The 19,329-nt window shown below is 41.2% G+C and overlaps 1 protein-coding gene across 1 annotated transcript in view; it reads right to left on the bottom strand.

The window, feature by feature from the left end:
* The window catches only part of MAP3K20 (mitogen-activated protein kinase kinase kinase 20), a 197,771-nt gene that overhangs the window by 16,538 nt on the left and 161,904 nt on the right, over positions 1-19,329 (bottom strand). The window contains exons 14-16 of the mRNA XM_064373402.1: positions 19,131-19,270; positions 14,331-14,393; positions 13,286-13,378 (exon numbers count right to left, since the gene is read on the bottom strand). Coding sequence (XP_064229472.1) covers positions 13,286-13,378; positions 14,331-14,393; positions 19,131-19,270 — 296 coding nt within the window. The remainder of the gene's footprint in view (positions 1-13,285; positions 13,379-14,330; positions 14,394-19,130; positions 19,271-19,329) is intronic.

Raw genomic sequence — 19,329 nt, 5'->3', positions numbered from 1 at the left:
TTTCATGAAATGAATCAAAGAAGGAACAAATTCACATCTTCTTACATAGACGGATCATGTAACGCCAAGTCTGACCTTCCCTGCTTCCACATATCTTGATTCAGCACTACTAAGCAGCAGCACCAGATGTCTGGAGGTATTATGCGTGATTGACAGCCAGAGAGCTTTACCTTGGATGAGGAAACCGAAGCACAGAGAAATGAGGTAATTTGATGGAGGTCATGCAGGTAGCAAGAGGTGGGGCACAAGTACTTGCTGCGCATTTGCAGGGAGTGATAATTACTCTTCAGTAGAAAAAGGGAACCAGCCCAGGAGCAGAGCTGGGCACTGGGAAGTGCTTTTGTTAGGGCTTCGGGTAGTTAAAAAAAAAAAAAAGTCACCCTGAACTTTCCACTAGCTAGAAAATCTCCCTCTCAATGCAAATCTACAAGAAACAAGTGGAATTTTGTTGGGGAGAGAGGAATGTTTACATTTGACATGAATGAAAAATATGACAATCCTGGTGGGTACCCAGAATATGCATGTTTATCTGAGCAGCTGCTGAAATACCTGGGTAATTTTAGGAGCAAGTATGTGGCTAACGGAGGATAGAAAGCATTCCATCTGAACTGCTTCAGGATTGCCAATTACGTGGAAAAAATTTTCTGAATTAAGACCACTGGCCAACTCAAACAGAAACTCTTACACTGTGAAGATAAAATCCTCAACAACACTCGGTTAATGCTAAATTAAGTATCTCTTTGTGAGAAATCACTATTACACTCTTTGCAAGCTGTTTAAATTTTTTTAGAGTTCCAAGCTAGTACAAGTGATGCCAAACATAGACATCCCTTCTCTTCCCACAAGGAAGAAAAGAGAGAATGAAGGAATGAAGAAAAGGGGGGAAGAGAGAATAAAAAGAAATAATCAAGATAGAATTAAATTTTCCAAAAAGGAAAAGAGATTAAAGGTAGCACAAAAAACTAGAGTTTAAAGTTCTGGGCAATTCAGAAACAGTAATCTCAATCTCTCTCTTTCTGTCTCTCTCTATTTTTCGCTATCTAAATTTAATTGCATTTATGAATATTATAGCTAAAACTGTTGAACAATCAAGACCAAGATCACTCAAGACATTTCAGAAAGAGACTCTCAAAATTAGGCTTTCAGGTTTTTATAGATCACCTTTACCTGATGTTACAGATGTTTAAAACACTTTAAATTTATTTTCTTATTTAGGTATATTTTGCATGTAATAAAATGCACAGATTTCAAGTGTACAGTTCCATAAATTTTGACAAAGGTATATATCTGTGTAACCACCAGAATAAGCAAGGTAGTTCTAGTACCCTAGGACCACCTTCCCTCATGGCTATTCCCAGGCAAGCTGCCTACATAACCAGGACACTGTTCCTGCTTCTATCACCACAGATTAACGCTGACTGTTCTGGAACATGACAAAATTAGAATTTTACAGCAGATACTTGTATATGTCTGGCAAAATGTTTTTCAGATTTATCTATGTTAATTAATCCTCATGGCCTTACCCTGTTATAGAGAGCACTGCCCCCACTTTACAGATAAGGAGACTGAGGCTCAGAAAATGGAGAGATTTGCAGGAAGGTCATTTGTCTTTGTAGGATGGGAATTCAAGTCCAGGCATGCCAAGTCTAAGCTGAGATGTTAATTTTCAAGATCCACCCTCACCCTCCAAAACCATGAATGGAGAAGAAGTAAAATCACCCAAGAATGTTCAGTGTTCCAGCAAAAAGAGGCCTGTCTCGAGGAAGCAATTTAAAATATAAAATACAGAGGTCAGGGTAAACTTTTTAAGACTCAAGGGAAGACTGGAAGAGACAGTCTCATAGCAGGCAACTGACTGTTGTGAAATCTAAGAGGTAATGCAAGATGAAATAAGAATACGATAAAAATTTTGGTCATGCTGGTATGAAAAGTAGTAAGATGTTGACGATTTAGGCTTCTGAAGGCTCCTTTATATGCGTTGCTATTATCTAGCTCAGCTGCTGAAACCTGCAGTTTTAAAGGCAGGAGAGTGGAACATCCTGTGGTAGCACCTGGGTTATTTATCATTAAGTATAACCCTGCTACACTATATTTTATTATGCTTCCTCTAAAAAAAGATAATACAAGTATGGTTAATTTGCTTCTCTTCTTTATCTATACAGTGTCATGACCCAGCATGGCTTTGTCCCATGAGATTTGTTTTTTAACCAAAAAGAAATCCACAAGAAACTCTCCCTAAAAATTCCATTAATAACCTCTTTCAGCGCGTATAGGTTGCAGGGTCTGGAACTAAGAATGTTTTAATCTGTTCAGCAAAACAATGTCTCATAATGATGTACAGGACTATTGCTGTACTGATGAAGAATCATACATAATTCAGCACCTTTCACTTGGCACCACTGTGATATCCTCATTAGCCGTGGCTCACAGTGTCTGTCAGATGGTGTCCATGCGAACGCAGGCATTATATTGTCTTTGAGATGTGCAGCTGCTTCCATGACACTGCCAGTATATAAAAACATGACGCCAGTTTGTTTTATTTAGTGCTAAACCTTCCAGTTTGTAAAAACAAGGCTGACACAGAGCCTGACACGAGGCAGTGAAAATAATTAGCTCTCATTTTCTCAGCCTCCTATTTCCTTCTCCCTGCTGTGTTCTCTTTCCACTAAACCACCACATGTCAGTCGAAATGGGAGGCAATTAGTGGGCTCATTTCAGTCCCCACAACTGTGCTGAAAAGAAAGTATTTATGATGGCACAATGAACAGCTGAAAGATTAAATAACATTTGCCTTTTGAAAAGAAAATGACTTCTAGCTAAATGGGCAATTTTTGATTATTCTCAAACAAGCTTAGAGTAGTTGGTTTTTAAAATACAAGAAAGGAAAATGAGTCATTTTTAGGTGAAAGAATCAAATAAAACTTGACACAGTAATGCAAATAACTGATGTTTTATTGCAAAATATGTAAATGCGTTATACCCTTAACAATGGCTTGTGTCTAAGGTCAGGGCAGATTGGTGCCAAGTAGACACCAGTGGAGATAAGGTTGTTATATTGCCTTTTTGGGGGTGGTTATTTGAGTTACGTATGAAAAAGGGGCTTTAGGGGTGATGGGAAAATAAAGTGAAATCAAGTGAGACATACTTTCATATGATGCATTACACACTCGACTATCTCAAATGGTTCAGATGTTAGTTGACATGTTTGGAAAGGGCTTTTTTTTTTTTTTCTTAACTGTATTTGAAATTGGAAAGTACTAGGTCTTCATAATGAAAAAAAAAGAATAGTAAGTCTTGCTATTGATTTTTGAATAAGAATGGGCTTCTTAACCAATTATAGAAGTTGATCTAGCTTCCCTAAGTACTGCTTTAACGTTTTGAAATACTGGGAAATCTACTGCAAATAAACTTTTATCCAGAATCCTCAAAATATAAACATATTTTATATTTTATATATAAAATGTAAAAATATAAAAGCTCTTCTGCCTGCTAAGTTCTTCTCCTCCCATCCCATGACGTTAGGGGTGACTCAAAGAAATACAATTTTCAAAAAAACACTAACCTAGTTAGTAGGCATTGCTTACCAGTTAAGCTATTATGAATTCATATCCTAGTGTCCAGGATTGATATGGTTGTCAGACATCCTTGATTTTCCAACATAGTGATTTATAATTTTACTTCAAATAGCCTGTCCCTTTTATAGTTGATTACTCTCAACACTTAGATTTTGGTTTAGAAAACAGAAGCCACTGTGAGTACTGAGGTCTCTCACTGCAGAACTTACAGTGATCCTCAGAAGCTTTTGAAAACTTGCTTCCAAGAGCAAAGATCTCTTTCCCTATAGGCAACTGTGCCTGCCATCATGGAGTCACCAACTATGACCATTTCCACATTTTTAAAAAGATAGTCACAAATTTAAATTTTGTTTTTCTGTTTCCAAACTATAGTCTTACTTTTTACAAAAATGAATCCCAATTTTTGATTCATGCATTATGGTCAGTATGAGACAATATGACAAAATGAGACGATGGTGACCTGGAGACCTAAGCCAACTAACAATTGATTCATTGGGAGACTGGAGCTCTCTTTGAGTTAAAGACACTTATTATTATAGTTGGTAACCAGCAATAATGTGCTTGTAATTTATTCAAGCCTATGTTTTATCATGTACATCGCTATTTCAAAAGGAATTCAAAATCTTGATTAAGAAGACTAACAGGGACCCAAGAGTCTGCTGGAGCCAGCTCCCACGAGCTGACTGCTTATACCCATCCCCAACTTTAAATCCAGTGACATCAGATTGGTAAGGTGAACTCGGCCATGGTGGGAATCTTCACACCATGGAGATCTGCACATACTACAGATCAGGGCTTTCTCCCATTGTTAGACACTTCCTGGCATGCTAGCATGTAAGCAGGACTGGCAATCCATTCAGCAAGTATGCACTGAGCACCCCACCCAGTTCTGCTCTAGCTCTCTAGCTCTATAGGTGGCTGTCCAACCTGTTTGACAAAGTACATTGCCATAGTCTGTAATTAGAAATGAGCAGTGAGTTATGCAGTTGTACAGTTCTGAACTGCATTTGCTTCTTTGCTCAATTAAAACTTGTGTTCCTTTTTCATTTTTGAAAAACCACTTTATTGAGAGATAATTGACATACGAAAAGCTCTACCTATTTAACGTATATAACCTGATGAATTTGGAGATACATATATAAGACAGAGTAGGGACGGGACTCAGCCCCACCCCACCCCCACTGGTGTATTTTTTTCCATACATCCTCACTGACCATCAGAGTAAACTACGTGAAGAAACTGAGAAGCAGCATTCCACCATCAATCTAACATAAGGGAATTAACCCTATCACCTACATGCACACAAAACCAAGAAGATGACCCATCCTAACCCCTTGCCTCATTATACTACTCAAATCCCTGCCCCAGGAGCTTATCTGCCATTTTTTGATCATGCGATGCATGTATTAACATGATTTCTGAATCCGCCTGCACACCCTATGCTCTGTCCTGCACATGTAATGACATTCACATACCTCATGCTTATTCATGTCACCCTTCTCAAAATGCTGCAAGACCTGCCCTCAGAGCCAATTGGAGAACTCTTGCTCCCAGGCTGTCTCCCTTGGGATTGAGCATAAGCCCCAATAGAGTCTTGTCTGGGAAACTTTCTCAGCCTCATGTTAATTTCTGTTGCATGAGAACTCAAGAACAGGTAGGTAATGTATGCACGTATGAGACCATCACCACAACCTATGCCATAAACATTTATCACCTCCAAAAGTTTCCTCCTGCCCTCTTATCTGTTATTTTTATAAGAATGCTTAACATGAAATCGACTGGCTGCAAATTTTAAGTATATAACAACCTGCTGTTAATTATAGATACTGTGCTGTACAGTACATTTCTAGAACCTACTCATCATATATAATCAAAACTTTGTATCCTGTGACTAATATGTCCCTGTATCCTCTTCCCTAAAACTTGTATTTCATATAGAACCCTACCACTGCAAGCTTATGCACAAATACATGTGTGCATACATGTATTTTTCTCTCAAAAAATAGTTGATCACAGAAATAAACTTCCCTAGACCTAATTTTTAATAAATGCAAGATATATCAAAGTAAAGCGCTGCTTTGAGCTGTTCTGAAATGTCCAAAAAGTGTTGGCTTTATACTTACAAAATCCTTTTCTTTGTGACTTGTTATTTTATTCATGTTTATCCATTTATTAAAACTTGCACAATAGGAAAAAACCCTATTTGACAGTTTTTGATATTTATAGTGCTCTGAGAAAGGGCCTGGAGATTCAATTAAGTTTATTAAATGCAACATTTTATAAGCAATGTGGTAAGAATTGAAAAGCACAAAGCATTTGTAAAAAGCAGAATTTTTAACCTAAAGATGACATGGCTGCAAAAGCAGAACTATTGATTGAATTTCTTCTGCTGGGGAGGGAGAGGAGAGGCCAGGTGTTAACAATGATGAGGGGGGAAGGCGGGAGAGGGAGTCAGTTGGGCAGGAAGAGTCCTCTATCAATAACCTTCCACTTTGCGGGCATCAGTAATTCTGCGCCTACCTCTTCAAAAGTTTCCTCTCATTTACTCTTGCTGCTTCCCTTGCCCCTTCAAAATAGGAAACTGGAAGTAAGGACCCACTCACCGGTAGCCGGCGTGTTGGAAGAGTTGGGAGAGGCGGGGTGGTGTTTCCGTTACTTTCCCCCTAACCAGGGTCTCTTGTCTATGTCAGGTAGTCACTTTAGACCCACAGAACCCAGCTTCAGTCAGGTTTCCTGTGCCTCATCGGGGAGAGAAGGAAATAAGGACGCGCGGAACAAAGTCTGTGATGGTTGAGCATTTGTAGGGAATGGACGACTCCTGAAATAGTTCCTTCCTAACTCTGCTTTTGAATTTTTATGACACACAAAGTCTCAAAAAGATCTTGGTGAGAAAACTGCTGGGTGATTTGATAGTTTATCTCTTGGCAATTTGAGAATCAATATTCCTGCCTGGTGAGCTGATAAGAGATATAATAATAAAATCTATGCAGCTGAATATTTTAATAAAAAAATAAAAAGGGGTGGTTGCCACCCTGGGGAGCACATGTAGTTGTCTGAGATTCTGGAAGCTGCTTTCCTTTTGTGCCAAGTCAAAGGCCTTAGACTGTAAAACACAGGGCACTTTGATTGCAAAAACAAAAACAGTGGTAATGTAGCATTAACTAACCCTCCAATGCCTTTTGATTCCCAATATACTTATTTTGGGGGACAATGGTATCTTCCAAAATGAGGCAGTGTGACACAGTAGTTAGACCCTTACACTGGATCTGCCCCTTACTAGGTGGGAGCCTCTGGAGAGGAGCTTCACCTCTCTGTGCTTCAGTTTCCTCATGAAGAAGATGATACAGAGATCATGTTCCCTGTCATGTTGAGTTGTACAATTACACAAAAATGCCCTTTGCAAAGTGCTCACCGGAAATAGGAAGTAATAATAATTATCTTTAGCATGGGAAACAGGCAGAGAAAGACACAATTTCTGCCAGTTTGACTGTCATAATTTCCAGGCTATCTCCATATACAACATCATCTAAATTATTAGCATTATTTTTTGAGACGAGTCACACTCTGTTGCCCAGGCTGGAGTGCAGAGTTGTGATCCTGGCTCACTGCAACCTCTGCCTCCTGGGTTCCAGCTGTTCTCCTGCCTCAGGCTCCCAAATAGCCGGGACTACAGGCACATGCTACCATGTCCAGCTAATTTTTTTTTTTTTTTTTTTTTTTGAGACAGAGTCTTGCTCTGTAGCCAGGCGCCAGGCTGGAGTGCAGCAGTGTGAATCTTGGCTCACTGCAAACTCCACCTGCCAGGTTCAAGCAATTCTCCTGCCTCACCCTCCTGAGTAACTGGGATTACAGGCATGTGCCACCACACTCAACTAATTTTTTTTGTATTTTTAGTAGAGATGGGGTTTTACCATGTTGGCCAGGATGGTCTTGATCTCTTGACTTCATGATCCGCCCGCCTCGGCCTTCCAAAGTGCTGGGATTACAGGCATGAGCCGCCGTGCCTGGCCAATTTTTTATACTTTTAGTAAAGACAGGGGTTCCCCATGTTGGCCAGGCTGGTCTCAAACTCCTGACCTGAAGTGATTCACCTGCCTCGGCCTCCCAAAATGCTGGGATTATAGGTATGAGCTACCATGCCTGGCCAACAGTGTCATTTAAATTAGTAATTAACTTTTTTTTTTTTTTTGAGATAGTGTCTAGCTCTGTCGCCTAGGAAGGGGTACAGTGGCATGATCTCGGCTCACTGCAACCTCCACCTCCCAGGTTTAAGCAATTCTTCTGCCTCAGCCTCCCAAGTAGCTGGGACTACAGGCGTGTGCCACCACATCTGGCTAACTTTGGTTTCACCGTGTTAGCCAGGATGGTCTTGATCTCCGGACCTCGTGATCCGCCCAGCTTGGCCTCCCAAAGTGCTGGGATTACAGGCGTAAGCCACTGCATCCGGCCAATAATTAACTTTACTCTTTAGGAGCAGGTCAAGTAAATGGGTAAAACTTGTTTTTGCCTATTAATTTAAATTGCCTGTGAAGCCTTTGGTCTAATCATGATATTTTCCCTGCTAGGTTGTTTCAGAAAAAGCGCATTTCATTTGTGGGAGAATTCTTGTAAGCCTCAGTGGAGCTGGAGCCTGGTCAGGTCCTGGCTCTTTGGAGGGATGTGGCTCTGAGTCTAATTGCATGGGCAAGATGGCCCTGCAGTCACCCCTGACTATGACCTTCCAAGGTTCTGCAAACCAACCTCACTTTGTGCCGTCATCCATCTGATTGTAAAAGGAAGCTAAGAAAAATAACTCAATCTGAATTCTTAGGACAAAGGTGGACAGGGTTTTTCCTTTACTTATTTGTGTATAAGTTAATATTTTCGTGGCTTGCTCTTTGTAGGCTTAAAGTTGTGGAAGTGATGTAATTTTAAAGGGTGGTTAGTGGGTGGTCCTTCTCAAATGCAAAGAGAAAACGTAGCTATTATTTTCATGATAAAGTCACTATTATACATTATTCTCAACAGCTGCCATGACAACACATTTTTCATTTTACTTTAAAAGAAAAGGTAAAATCCAGCAAATGCCTCTCCTATGCAAACGCTTAGGTTTGGACAGAACTTGTGAAGCTCCAGCTTTCTCTTGGAAAGCTTATTCTGGCCATGGGGGTGGGGTGGACTTAAAGGCTTCCCCTTTCCTGTGAAGACGGGTTGATGAGAAGTTGGTTAATTGGGATTTGGAGGAAACTTTCTTTTTCTTGGGTTCTATCTTGAAGACCCAAGGCAACAAGGTTTTCATGTGGGGAACTGAAAGTTCTTTTTTATTTTTATTTTTTAGCTTATAGCACCCAGTATTCCCAGGCATTCTCCCATCCAAGTACTCACTGGGCCCCACCCTGCTTTGCTTCCGAGGGAACTGAAATTTCAATTCAAAGTACATTAATCAGAAAATATTTCACAATGCTAAGACATAGACTGGCATAGCTGGTATAGTTTAGAACTGGACAGTAATTTATTCTAAGATTGTTTTATATAGGTTTACAGATGGCTTAAATGTTGTGGATCAGGTGTGAGATCTAGCACATACTTACTACAAAGACAATAATAAAAATGTGATTTCTGGTCTGAGCTCTGTCCTTGCCTCACCCCAGGCTAATCATACACTTTCTGAATCAGCAATGACAATACTATGAGTTATGCACCTCACCCAAATGCCGTGGGATAAAGGAGACAATATTTATGGAATACCTGAGCTCTTTAGAAAGTATTCTCTAAACAAAAGCTTTAAGCATTATTTTAAGGAAATTATTCAGCAATTGCTCACCAACCTCTTCAAGCCCCAATAAAATACTCATCCTTCCAAAAACAGCTTTTCCTGATGAACCTCACCCATTCCAGTCACTTGTTTATACTTTTAGCACCTTAGCATCATATTCACATTGTGTATTTCACTTTTGATCTACCACTTTATAATATCATCTCTCTAGCTGCCCACACTAGAAACCTCACTACCTTCTTGATCCCTCCCTCCCACTTGCTGCGTTTCCAGCTAGTGATGCAATCTAATTCCATTTCAGTGTGTCCTGGGACCCATGGCACTGCCACAGGCTCAGCGCTTTGGCACTTTTCACCTGGTTGTCTGCCCTGCCCACTCACAGATCTTTCTCATGCTAGCCTGGCCTCTTTCTAATTCATCCTTCTCTGTGCTTCTGAGATCTGTTAAGAACATAAATCTGATCCTATCTCCTCTCTTTTTAAAACCCTTCAAACTCATTGGCTTAGCCCATAAGCCAGTGCTGTTTTTGGTCACTAGCCCCCTTTCTGGGCACTCCCTTTGGCATCCCATGCTCCATGGTAAGTCTTTCTAGAGGGAGGATGCTTGATTTGAGTCATGAAGTCCCCTCACAATTATTCCAAGAAGAGCTCCCTGTGTTTCCCTGGCTTCATGCTTTTGAGCTTTTACGCACATGGTTTCTTCCGCCTTCAATGTCCTCTCCTTACTTAGTCATTCTTAGTGGCTTTCACATTTTAGCTTAAGCAACACTTCTACCAAGAATACTTCAAGGACCCTCCCTCACCCCTTTCCCATCTTTGTAGATCCTCATCCAGTGAACTTCCACGGAAGCATGTAAATAGTTTTGTAAAAGCTCATCATTCTGTTCCACAGCCATTCACAGATTTTTGTCTATTGCTCATGATGAGCTGTAGATTCCATCCAGGCTGGGACTGTACTTTTTGATTTTTGTATCAAAATCTAGCATCTACCTTAGAGCAAGGCACAAAGTAGGTCCTCAGTAAATGCCTGCTGAATGAATAGATGAAATTATTACTCTGGATGGATGACCAAGGAACAGCAGACGATCAAAAGTTGCAGCAACTTTAGGGCTTGTAGATAATCTATGACTCAAGAAGTCTACACCATTATGGCCAAAACAGACCATTGTATTCAGTCTCAAATATCATCCATAGCTCCTTATTTTTACTAAAAAATAGATTTTTCAGTTTTCCACTTTAGCAAATTATTTCTTTTTTAATTGAAAATATTTTCTTGGTTGAGATTTCTCTTCACAAGTCTTTTCAAAGGAAATTTTTTTTTCTCTTACCATCTACAAGCCATAACAAAACTTAAAGATAACTCATAAATTCAATGTCATGGAATCAAGGAAACCAAAAAAGGCAAACTGAAATGTCCAATTTGTTTACCATCAGATGAACTTAGGGGTGCCAGAGCCACAGAATCTCAGGGTTAGAAGGACGTCTGATGTTGCTGGAGACAGAAGAACTTACTTTCCTGTCCCCTTTCTGTAGCTCCTTCTAACAATGGGAATGATAGACAGTGATCCACTCACAGAGGTAAAAGTATTCGTGTATAAGAAACCCAGATCCAGAGCAGCCCTCACTCAAAAAAAGTCTGTGGTCAAAACAAGGGAGGTAAAGATTTTCATTCAGCAGGTAAGGAAATACCTGCAGTGGTGCAGACAAGACATGCTCTTGCCTAGGTATCTAGAAAGGGCATCTTTTTAAAAAATTAATGTTTATGGGTATATAGTAGGTGTATATATTTTGGGGGTACATGTGATTTTTTTTTTTTTTTTTTTTGACACAGTGTCTCATTCTGTTGCCCAGGCAAGAGTGCAGTGGACAATTTTGGCTCACTACAGCCTTGACCTATCTCCTGAGCTCAAGTGATCCTTCCCACTTTAGCCCTTCCAAGTAACTAGGACTACAGGCATACACCACTACACCCAGATATTTTTTGTATTTTTTGTAGAGTTGCGGTTTCACTATGGTGCCCAGGCTGGTCTCGAACCCATAGGTCCAAGCAATCCACCAGATTCAGCCTCCCAAAGCGCTGCGACTACAGGTGTGATCCACTGCGGCCAGCCCATGTGATGTTTTGATACAAGCATACAATATGTAATAATCACATCTGGGGAGGGTAGCCATTACCCCATTTCTTTGTGTTAGGGACATCCCAATTCCACTCTTTTAGATATTTTAAAATATAAATTATTGACTGTAGTCATGCTGTTGTGCTACCAAATAATAGATCTCATTCATTCTGTCTATGTTGTCACCTATTAACCATCCCAGCATCCTCTTGCCCTCCCTGCTACCCTTCCAAGCCTCTGGTAATCAATCATCTTTCTACTGTCTCCATGAGTTCAAGTGTTTTAATTTTTAGCTCCCTTGTCTTTCTGTGGCTGGCTTATTTCATTTAACATAATATCCTCTGGTTCCACCCATGTTGTTGCAAATGACAAGACTGCATTCTATTTTATGGCTGAACAGTATGCCATTGTGTAGATGTACCACGTTTTTATTATGTACCACTTTACTCGTCTGTTGATGGACACTTAGGTTTGCTTCCAAATGTTGGATATTGTGCACAGTACTGCAATAAACATAGGAATACAGATATCTCTTTAATAGATTGATTTCCTTTCTTTTGGTTATATACCTAGCAGTGGGATTGCAGGATCATTTCCATTCCCACCAACAGTGTATGAAGGTTCTCCTTTCTCCACATCCTCACCAGCATTCATCATTGCCTGTCCTTTGGGTGTAAGCCATTCTAAGTAGGGTGAGATGATATCTCATTGTGGTTTTGATTTGCATTTCCTGATAATTAGTGACATTGAGCCATTTTCCATATACCTGTTGGCTATTTGTATGTGTTCTTTTGAGAAATCCCTATGCAGATCTTTTGCCCATTTTTTAACTGGATTATTGGAAAGAGCATCTTTTGAAGCCCCAGGAAAAACTCAACCCCTCACAACAATTTCCAGTCATTCCCAGGCACTGGTTCCCAGGAATGGCCTGGAGCAAGCATGGTTTTACTGAGGAAAGGCCAGAGCCAGCTGAGCCTCCCAGAGCAATCGGTGGGCTCACACAGCTTGTGAGGTGTATTTATAAGGTCCCTTGGCTTCCTGCAAGGAAAGGTACATATTATGCAGTAGTTAAGAGCTTGAGTTCTGGGAGCAGAGCAACCTGTATTCTTTCTTCTGCCACTGGCTAGCCAAGCAACCCTTGGGCAAGTTATTTAACCTGTCAGAGCCTCAGTTTGCTCATTTGCAAAATGTAAAAAGTAGTTTTCACATCTCAGTACTGTATGCCTGGTACACAATAAGTGGTCAGTTAACAGAAGTTATTATTATCATTAGCTATTTAATAATAGATATTGTTAGCTATTAACATGAACCTACGTAATTCTAATTCATAGGCTACCTATGCCAAATAATTTTTCCAGACTCTCAAAATGACATAAACTGAAAGGCTGATTGAAGAAGTGTTGTTCAAATGCCCTGCCACCCTATTTAGAGCTGATCATTTGGGTCTCCACATTGCCTACAGATCCATTCTCAGTTTTCATTCTCAGTATTATAAAGCTCCTTTCTCTTAAGAAACGGGAATCAGGACACTGTGACATGAGCGGTATATACAGTCTGGTATCCACGCCTCCCCTCCCCCCACCATCCACGCTTCACTGTGAGTTATCCTGATGTTTGGGTGGCCATGGACATCTTCAGCTGACCGAGAAAGTAAGATTTCTAGACGGGATTACAGAGGCAGCTGGCAGCCTTTCAGCTAGATTCTATTTTATAAAGTCTATAAATTTACTCAGAATCCAGTTACCAGCTGGTAGGGGGTGTATTAAACCATGGAGTTACAGGACAGAAAAAAGTGTAATTAGATTGAGATTTAGCCAAAGGATTTAAAATATGATTTACCTGTGGGCCAGTTCCTGGTTTCAAGTGAAAACCAAAAACCAGTTCCAGGTTGACTATTTTTTCCTCATTTTCTTCAGGTTCACCTCCTGAGTCCTAAAATGGGAAACCAAGCACCAATTACTCTAGATGTTGTTTTTACTTCTCATGTAAAGAAGATGACATCTTAGCACTAGCTTTTTTTTTTTCCCTGTTCTATTATTTAACTTTTGGTTATTTTGGATGAAGCTACAAATTAGAATTACTTAAAGCATGAGGAATGACATATTATGCCTTTTAGAACTTTGCCAAATGACTTATTTCATGCAGTTCAAAGTGAATGTCACTGTCTTACATTTATCACAATGCAGCTTGCACTGTGCAATTTTACCCTAGAAATACACTTAGCACCTTGAGATGCATTGTGAGATTTCAACTTGAGAGGTGCACAACACCCAGGGTATTGACAAGCTATTCCTAAAGAGGAATTACGCAGTGGATGGAGGATGCAGATGTGGGCGGAGGATGAAGCAGAGGAACAGAATGAGTCTTTGAGAGCTTAGGGATGAAAAACGATAGCTGTCATGAATAAGTAAAGTTCTGTATCAATTGCAAGTATTCTGATTTTCTAACAAAGTATGCCATGTTCCTTTAGACTATATTCAAAATGTTAAGTATACTAATATGTTATTCAAACAATAAATTTCCCACCCCCTGTGAAAGTGATGCTTGAGAGCTCCAGGGTATGCTTTCAGTAACTTACATGTTGAAAAGTATCCAGGGCCAGGTGGGAGGCCACAGGACCTCACCCACAACGTTGGCTTAGAACTCCTAGCCACTAAAGCAAAGTGTATTGTTCTTATCATGAAAGAATCGTTAATATTTCAACTTATGAGGAACAAGGGTGTTCAATTTACACACATCCTTTCCTTCAAAGGGCCTTTTGTTAGATACAATGAAATTTCACTTCAAACAACCATTTCCGACACTGGCAAATTTAGGTGTGGATGCAGCAGGTGCATGTGTCAATAAAGGTAGCGTTAATTTATGTAAGAAAAACCTTACTTACCTTAATTAGTGGTGGAAAATGAAACAAGTTTATGTAATCATGGGTTAATTTCTCAATGGCTGACTGTAAAAAAACCATATGACTTTATTAATGATCCAATAATACCAAGAGAAGGTTAAAATCATTGGGTACAAACAAAGACATTCCTTATTTACCTAGTTCATAAACTATCTTGGGGATGTTAATATCCAACGTCTACTGAGAATAAATCTGATTGTCCAAAGTAGCATAGGTGGTTTGTAATTATTTAAAGGACCAGAAACTTTTAAAAATTATTATTATTATTATTATTATTTTTTGAGATGGAGTTTCGCTTTTGTTACCCAGGCTGGAGTGCAATTGGCGTGATCTCGGCTCACCGCAACCTCCGCCTCCTGGGTTCAGGCAATTCTCCTGCCTCAGCCTCCTGAGTAGCTGGGATTACAGGCACGCATCACCATGCCCAGCTAATTTTTTGTATTTTTAGTAGAGACGGGGTTTCACCATGTTGACCAGGATGGTCTCGATCTCTTGACCTCGTGATCCACCCGCCTCGGCCTCCCAAAGTGCTGGGATTACAGGCATGAGCCACCGTGCCTGGCCTAAAAATTATTTTTTATTTTGGAGACTGGGTCTCATTCTATTGGTCAGGCTGGAGTGCAGTAATGCTATCATGACTCATGCAGCCTTGAACTCCTGAGCTCAAGAGATTCTTTTTTTTTTTTTTTGAGATGGAGTTTCACTCTTATTACCCAGGCTGGAGTGCAATGGCACAGTCTCGGCTCACCGCAACCTCCACCTCCTGGGTTCAGGCAATTCTCCTGCCTCAGCCTCCTGAGTAGCTGGGATTACAGGCACGCACCACCGTGCACAATAATTTTTGGTATTTTTAGTAGAGACGGGGTTTCACCATGTTGACCAGGATGGTCTCGATTTCTTGACCTCGTGATCCACCCGCCTCAGCCTCCCAAAGTGCTGGGATTACAGGCATGAGCCACTGTGCCTGGCCCTCAAGAGATTCTTTAATCTTAGCCTCCCAAGTATCTGGGACTCAGGCACACACCACCACTATCCCAGCTAATTTATTTTATTTTATTTTTTGTAGAGATGGGGTCTTGCTCTGTTGCCCAGGTTGGTCTTGAAATCCTGGCCTCCTGCCTTGGTTTCCCAAAGTGCTAGGATTAAAGGCACGAGTTACCACACCACGCCAAGAAAAGGAAGACATTTTGAAGATGCTGAACCTCAGACTAAGCAATAAATAAAACCATTTTTTTTTTTTTTTTTGAGACAGAGTCTTGCTCTTTCATCAGGCTCCAGGCTGGAGTGCAGTGGCATGATCTTAGCTCACTGCAACTTCTGCCTCCCGGCTTCAAGCAATTCTCCTGTCTCAGCCTCCTGAGTAGCTGGGACTATAGGTGCACGCCATCATGCCCAGCCAATTTTTGTATTTTAGTAGAGATGGGGTTTTACTATGTTGCCCAGGATGGTCTTGATCTCTTGACCTTGTGATCCATCCACCTTGGCATCCCAAAGTGCTGGGATTACAGGCGTGAGACACCATGCCCAGCCAAAACCATTTTTCAAATACCAGCAGACTACAGTACTGAGAAGTGAGTGTTCCAGTGTATAGAATGCAGGTATCACACTGAGTAACGGTGAGAAAAGCAACATAGCACATGAGTATAACACCAGACTTTCAGGAAGGCTGGAATCTCACTAAAATATTGAGTGGATTGCAAGAACATTTCTATGGATAGGTATCCAACATCCCCTCTGCCAGTGAAACACAAAGACATCTTAAAGTAAAGGAAGACAATTTAAATGAAGATGTTTTTGCATACTTAGGCACAGTTCAGATTTTCTAAGAACTGATCATGGAGAGAGTAAAAAAGTACCAACCTGAGAAAATTAGATGCATTTTTTAAAGCAAAATAAACATTGTTGACAGTTGACAATGTAGCGAATACTTATTGGGTGTTCAATCCTATTTCTTATATTCAGCTCCTCCACATGAGGGCTTGCAGGCTCAGAGAAGAAGGGAGCCATGGTAAGGTTTAAAGGGAGAGACAAACACATAGTAAAAGAATGGGTGGGGGCTGGGCACAGTGGCTCATGCCTGTAATCCCAGCACTTTGGGAGGCCAAGGTGGGTGGATTGCGAGGTCAGGAGTTTGAGACCAGCCTGACCAACATGGTGAAACCCCATCTCTACTAAAAATTTTTAAAAAATTATCCAGGTGTGATGCTGCATGCCTGTAGTCCCAGCTACTCAGGAGGCTGAGGCAGGAGAATCGCTTGAACCCAGGAGGCGGAGGTTGCAGTGAGCTGAGATCACACCACCGTACTCCAGCCTGGCAACAGAGCAGGACTCAGTCTCAAAAAAAAAAGAATGAATGGATATACTGCTCCACTGTCCAATTTGATCACCTACCATTTAAGGACTGAGAGACTCTTAGAGAAAGTACACAACAATTGTGCCTTCCTCAGTGAAAGCGCAAAGAATAAAGGATGCATTCTTAGCATCAGGCTGTGTGTAAGAAACACTTCTGACAAGGGCCAGGAGGACTCCTCTGGTGTGGATATACTCATCCCCTGTCATAGGTCCAGTCTCACAATTAGTAGACATTCACTGAATTTGTTGAATGATAAACAGTAAGTCTGGTCTTTGCTTGCCTAAATGATACTGCTTAGCATGAAAGGAGTACTTTGGTTATCCAGAGCCACCCTTGGAAAGATGTAAATCACTCAGGGCTTCTGGTGAGGTATCCTAGCTCACCATCCCTTCCTCTGAACTGATCCGTAAGGAATACTGGTCCCTTTTAAAGATGGCAGAGGGGAAGGGGAGGTTGGAGCATCTTATTTGGCATCTGCCAAATAGGACAAGTTTCACAAAATATCTTTTTTGGACCTCTGAAACCTCTCTGTACTGCAGAAAATACTTTTTCTACTGTGGCCCTCCTAAGCCAGAAAGCTTTTAGGGTGGACTTGCCCACAGTCAGAGGCTGAGATTACATTCTTTTTCTTTTTTTCTTTTTTTTTTTTTTGAGACAAAGTCTCACTCTGTCACCAGGCTGGAGTACAGTGGCACGATCTTGGCTCACTGCAACCTCTGACTCCCTGGTTCAAGCTTTTCTCCTGCCTCAGCCTCCCAAGTAGCTTGGATTACAGGCATGAGCCACTATGTCCAGCTAACTTTTGTATTTTTAGTAGAGACGGAGTTTCACCATGTTGGCCAGGATGGTTTTGATGCCTGAGCTTGAGATCCACCCACCTGGGCCTCCCAAAGTGCTGGGATTACGGGTGTGAGGCACCACGCCCAGCCCCCAGGACTACATTTTTTGCCAGCCTTTGAGACATATGCTATGCATGAGTTTTCTGCCCTTCTTCTAGGAAGAGGATAGCAAGGTCCTCTTTCTGTTGTGGAGACAGTCTCCGCTGCGTGAGTGCCAAGCTGTTATGCAAAGGGTGCTGGGGGTCTGAAGGAAGTTTTTTCCTGGACCTACTGTCCACAGAATTAAATGAGTGGGTTCTCATTGGGGCTTAATTGGGATTTCTCTAGAAGGTCAGCGTGGATAGTTCTGAGGTAGGACTTGTTGGCATGCTGGTAGAGCCTTTGTGAAGATGTGGATTTGGACAGGAAACTGCTTTTTCTAAATTTCTTCCTTTATTCTGCTTCTCTTCTTTCTAACCTATACACATTCCTCCATCCACCCACACCAGGGTGGGGGTGGGGTTTTGGGGAGCAAACTTGATGTTATTCTCTGGAAACAAGATTAATCATAATGACCACACAGATGCCAGCAATTCTTATTCAGTTTCAATAAGTTGCTAAATTGAAAAAAAAAAAAAAAAGCAACCATGACCATGATCACAACAAGAACACAGAGGTTTGGCTTTGAAATGGCTCAAGACTTCAGTTTTGGGAGGAAATGTTAGGATTTCCTGAGTAAGTGGGGATTAAAACGCACGCATGCTGGTGTCTGTTCCGGGTCATAATGATGAAAATTACAAACACCTTTAGGTTACTGCAATGGCTTAGGTTTCCCTCTGGCCATGCACAAATTCTGGGGTCCTTAGGGATTCTTGATGGAGTTTTGTTCTCTCTAGAATTAAACTGAGTCACCTCCTATGATTCTGAGTGGATGGCTGTTTTCCAGGCACCACACTGTCTTTGTGGTATTTCTTACAGCTGTCTGTTTACCATTATTACATAAGCAGTATCTGTTTTCCCCACCAGATTAGACTTCCTGAGGGCAGGGCGGTGATATTCAAGTATCTCCCTGTACTGAACCTACTATACCAGGTATGCACCTTTTTGCTGTGGGATTATGAGGAATGAATAGGGGTGCCTGGGGGCAGCTGCTAATTATCAGCTGGTGTAAGCATTTCAGCACAGTAATGACTAGCATAGCACCATTTCCATCTGCAGCCCCTAGCAGGTGATCTACTGCATAGTAGGTGCTCAATAAAGATTTGTTGATAGAGGCTGGGCACAGTGGCTCACACCTGTAATCCCAGCACTTTGGGAGGCTGAAGCAGGTAGATCAGTTGAGGTCAGGAGTTCGAGACCAGCCTGGCCAACATGGTGAAACCCGGTCTCTACTAAAAATACAAAAATTAGCCAGGTGTGGTGTCATGCTGCTGTAGCCTCAGCTACTCAGGAGGCTGAGGCAGGAGAATTGCTTGAACCCACCCAGGAGGCGGAGTTTGCAGTGAGCCAAGATTGCACCTTTGCACGCCAGCCTGGGCAACAGAACAAGACTCTGTCTCAAAAACAAACAAACAAACATTTGCTGATGGAATGTTCTCCCTTTCTGAGTACCTTTAGGTGAATGATGTGCCCCTTGGACACAATGCCCATGTCTTTCAGGTCTTCTTCCTCCAGCAGCAGCAGCCGCTTCCCTGTAATGTTGTTTTCTTTAAACAAGTTTGCATATACACTCATCTCTGCTGAAGAATCACCTGAAGGAAGCGATGAGAAGGCAGCAGAAAATTAGACAAAATCACATCCAGAACAAAGT

This window comes from Aotus nancymaae, unplaced genomic scaffold, assembly GCF_030222135.1.
Source record: "Aotus nancymaae isolate 86718 unplaced genomic scaffold, 86718_ANA_hifiasm-v0.15.2.pri h1tg000008l, whole genome shotgun sequence".
NCBI classification, from domain to species: Eukaryota; Metazoa; Chordata; class Mammalia; order Primates; family Aotidae; genus Aotus; species Aotus nancymaae.
Note: the sequence above shows the minus strand (reverse complement) of the source record. Positions and strands in the feature narration are given on the sequence as shown.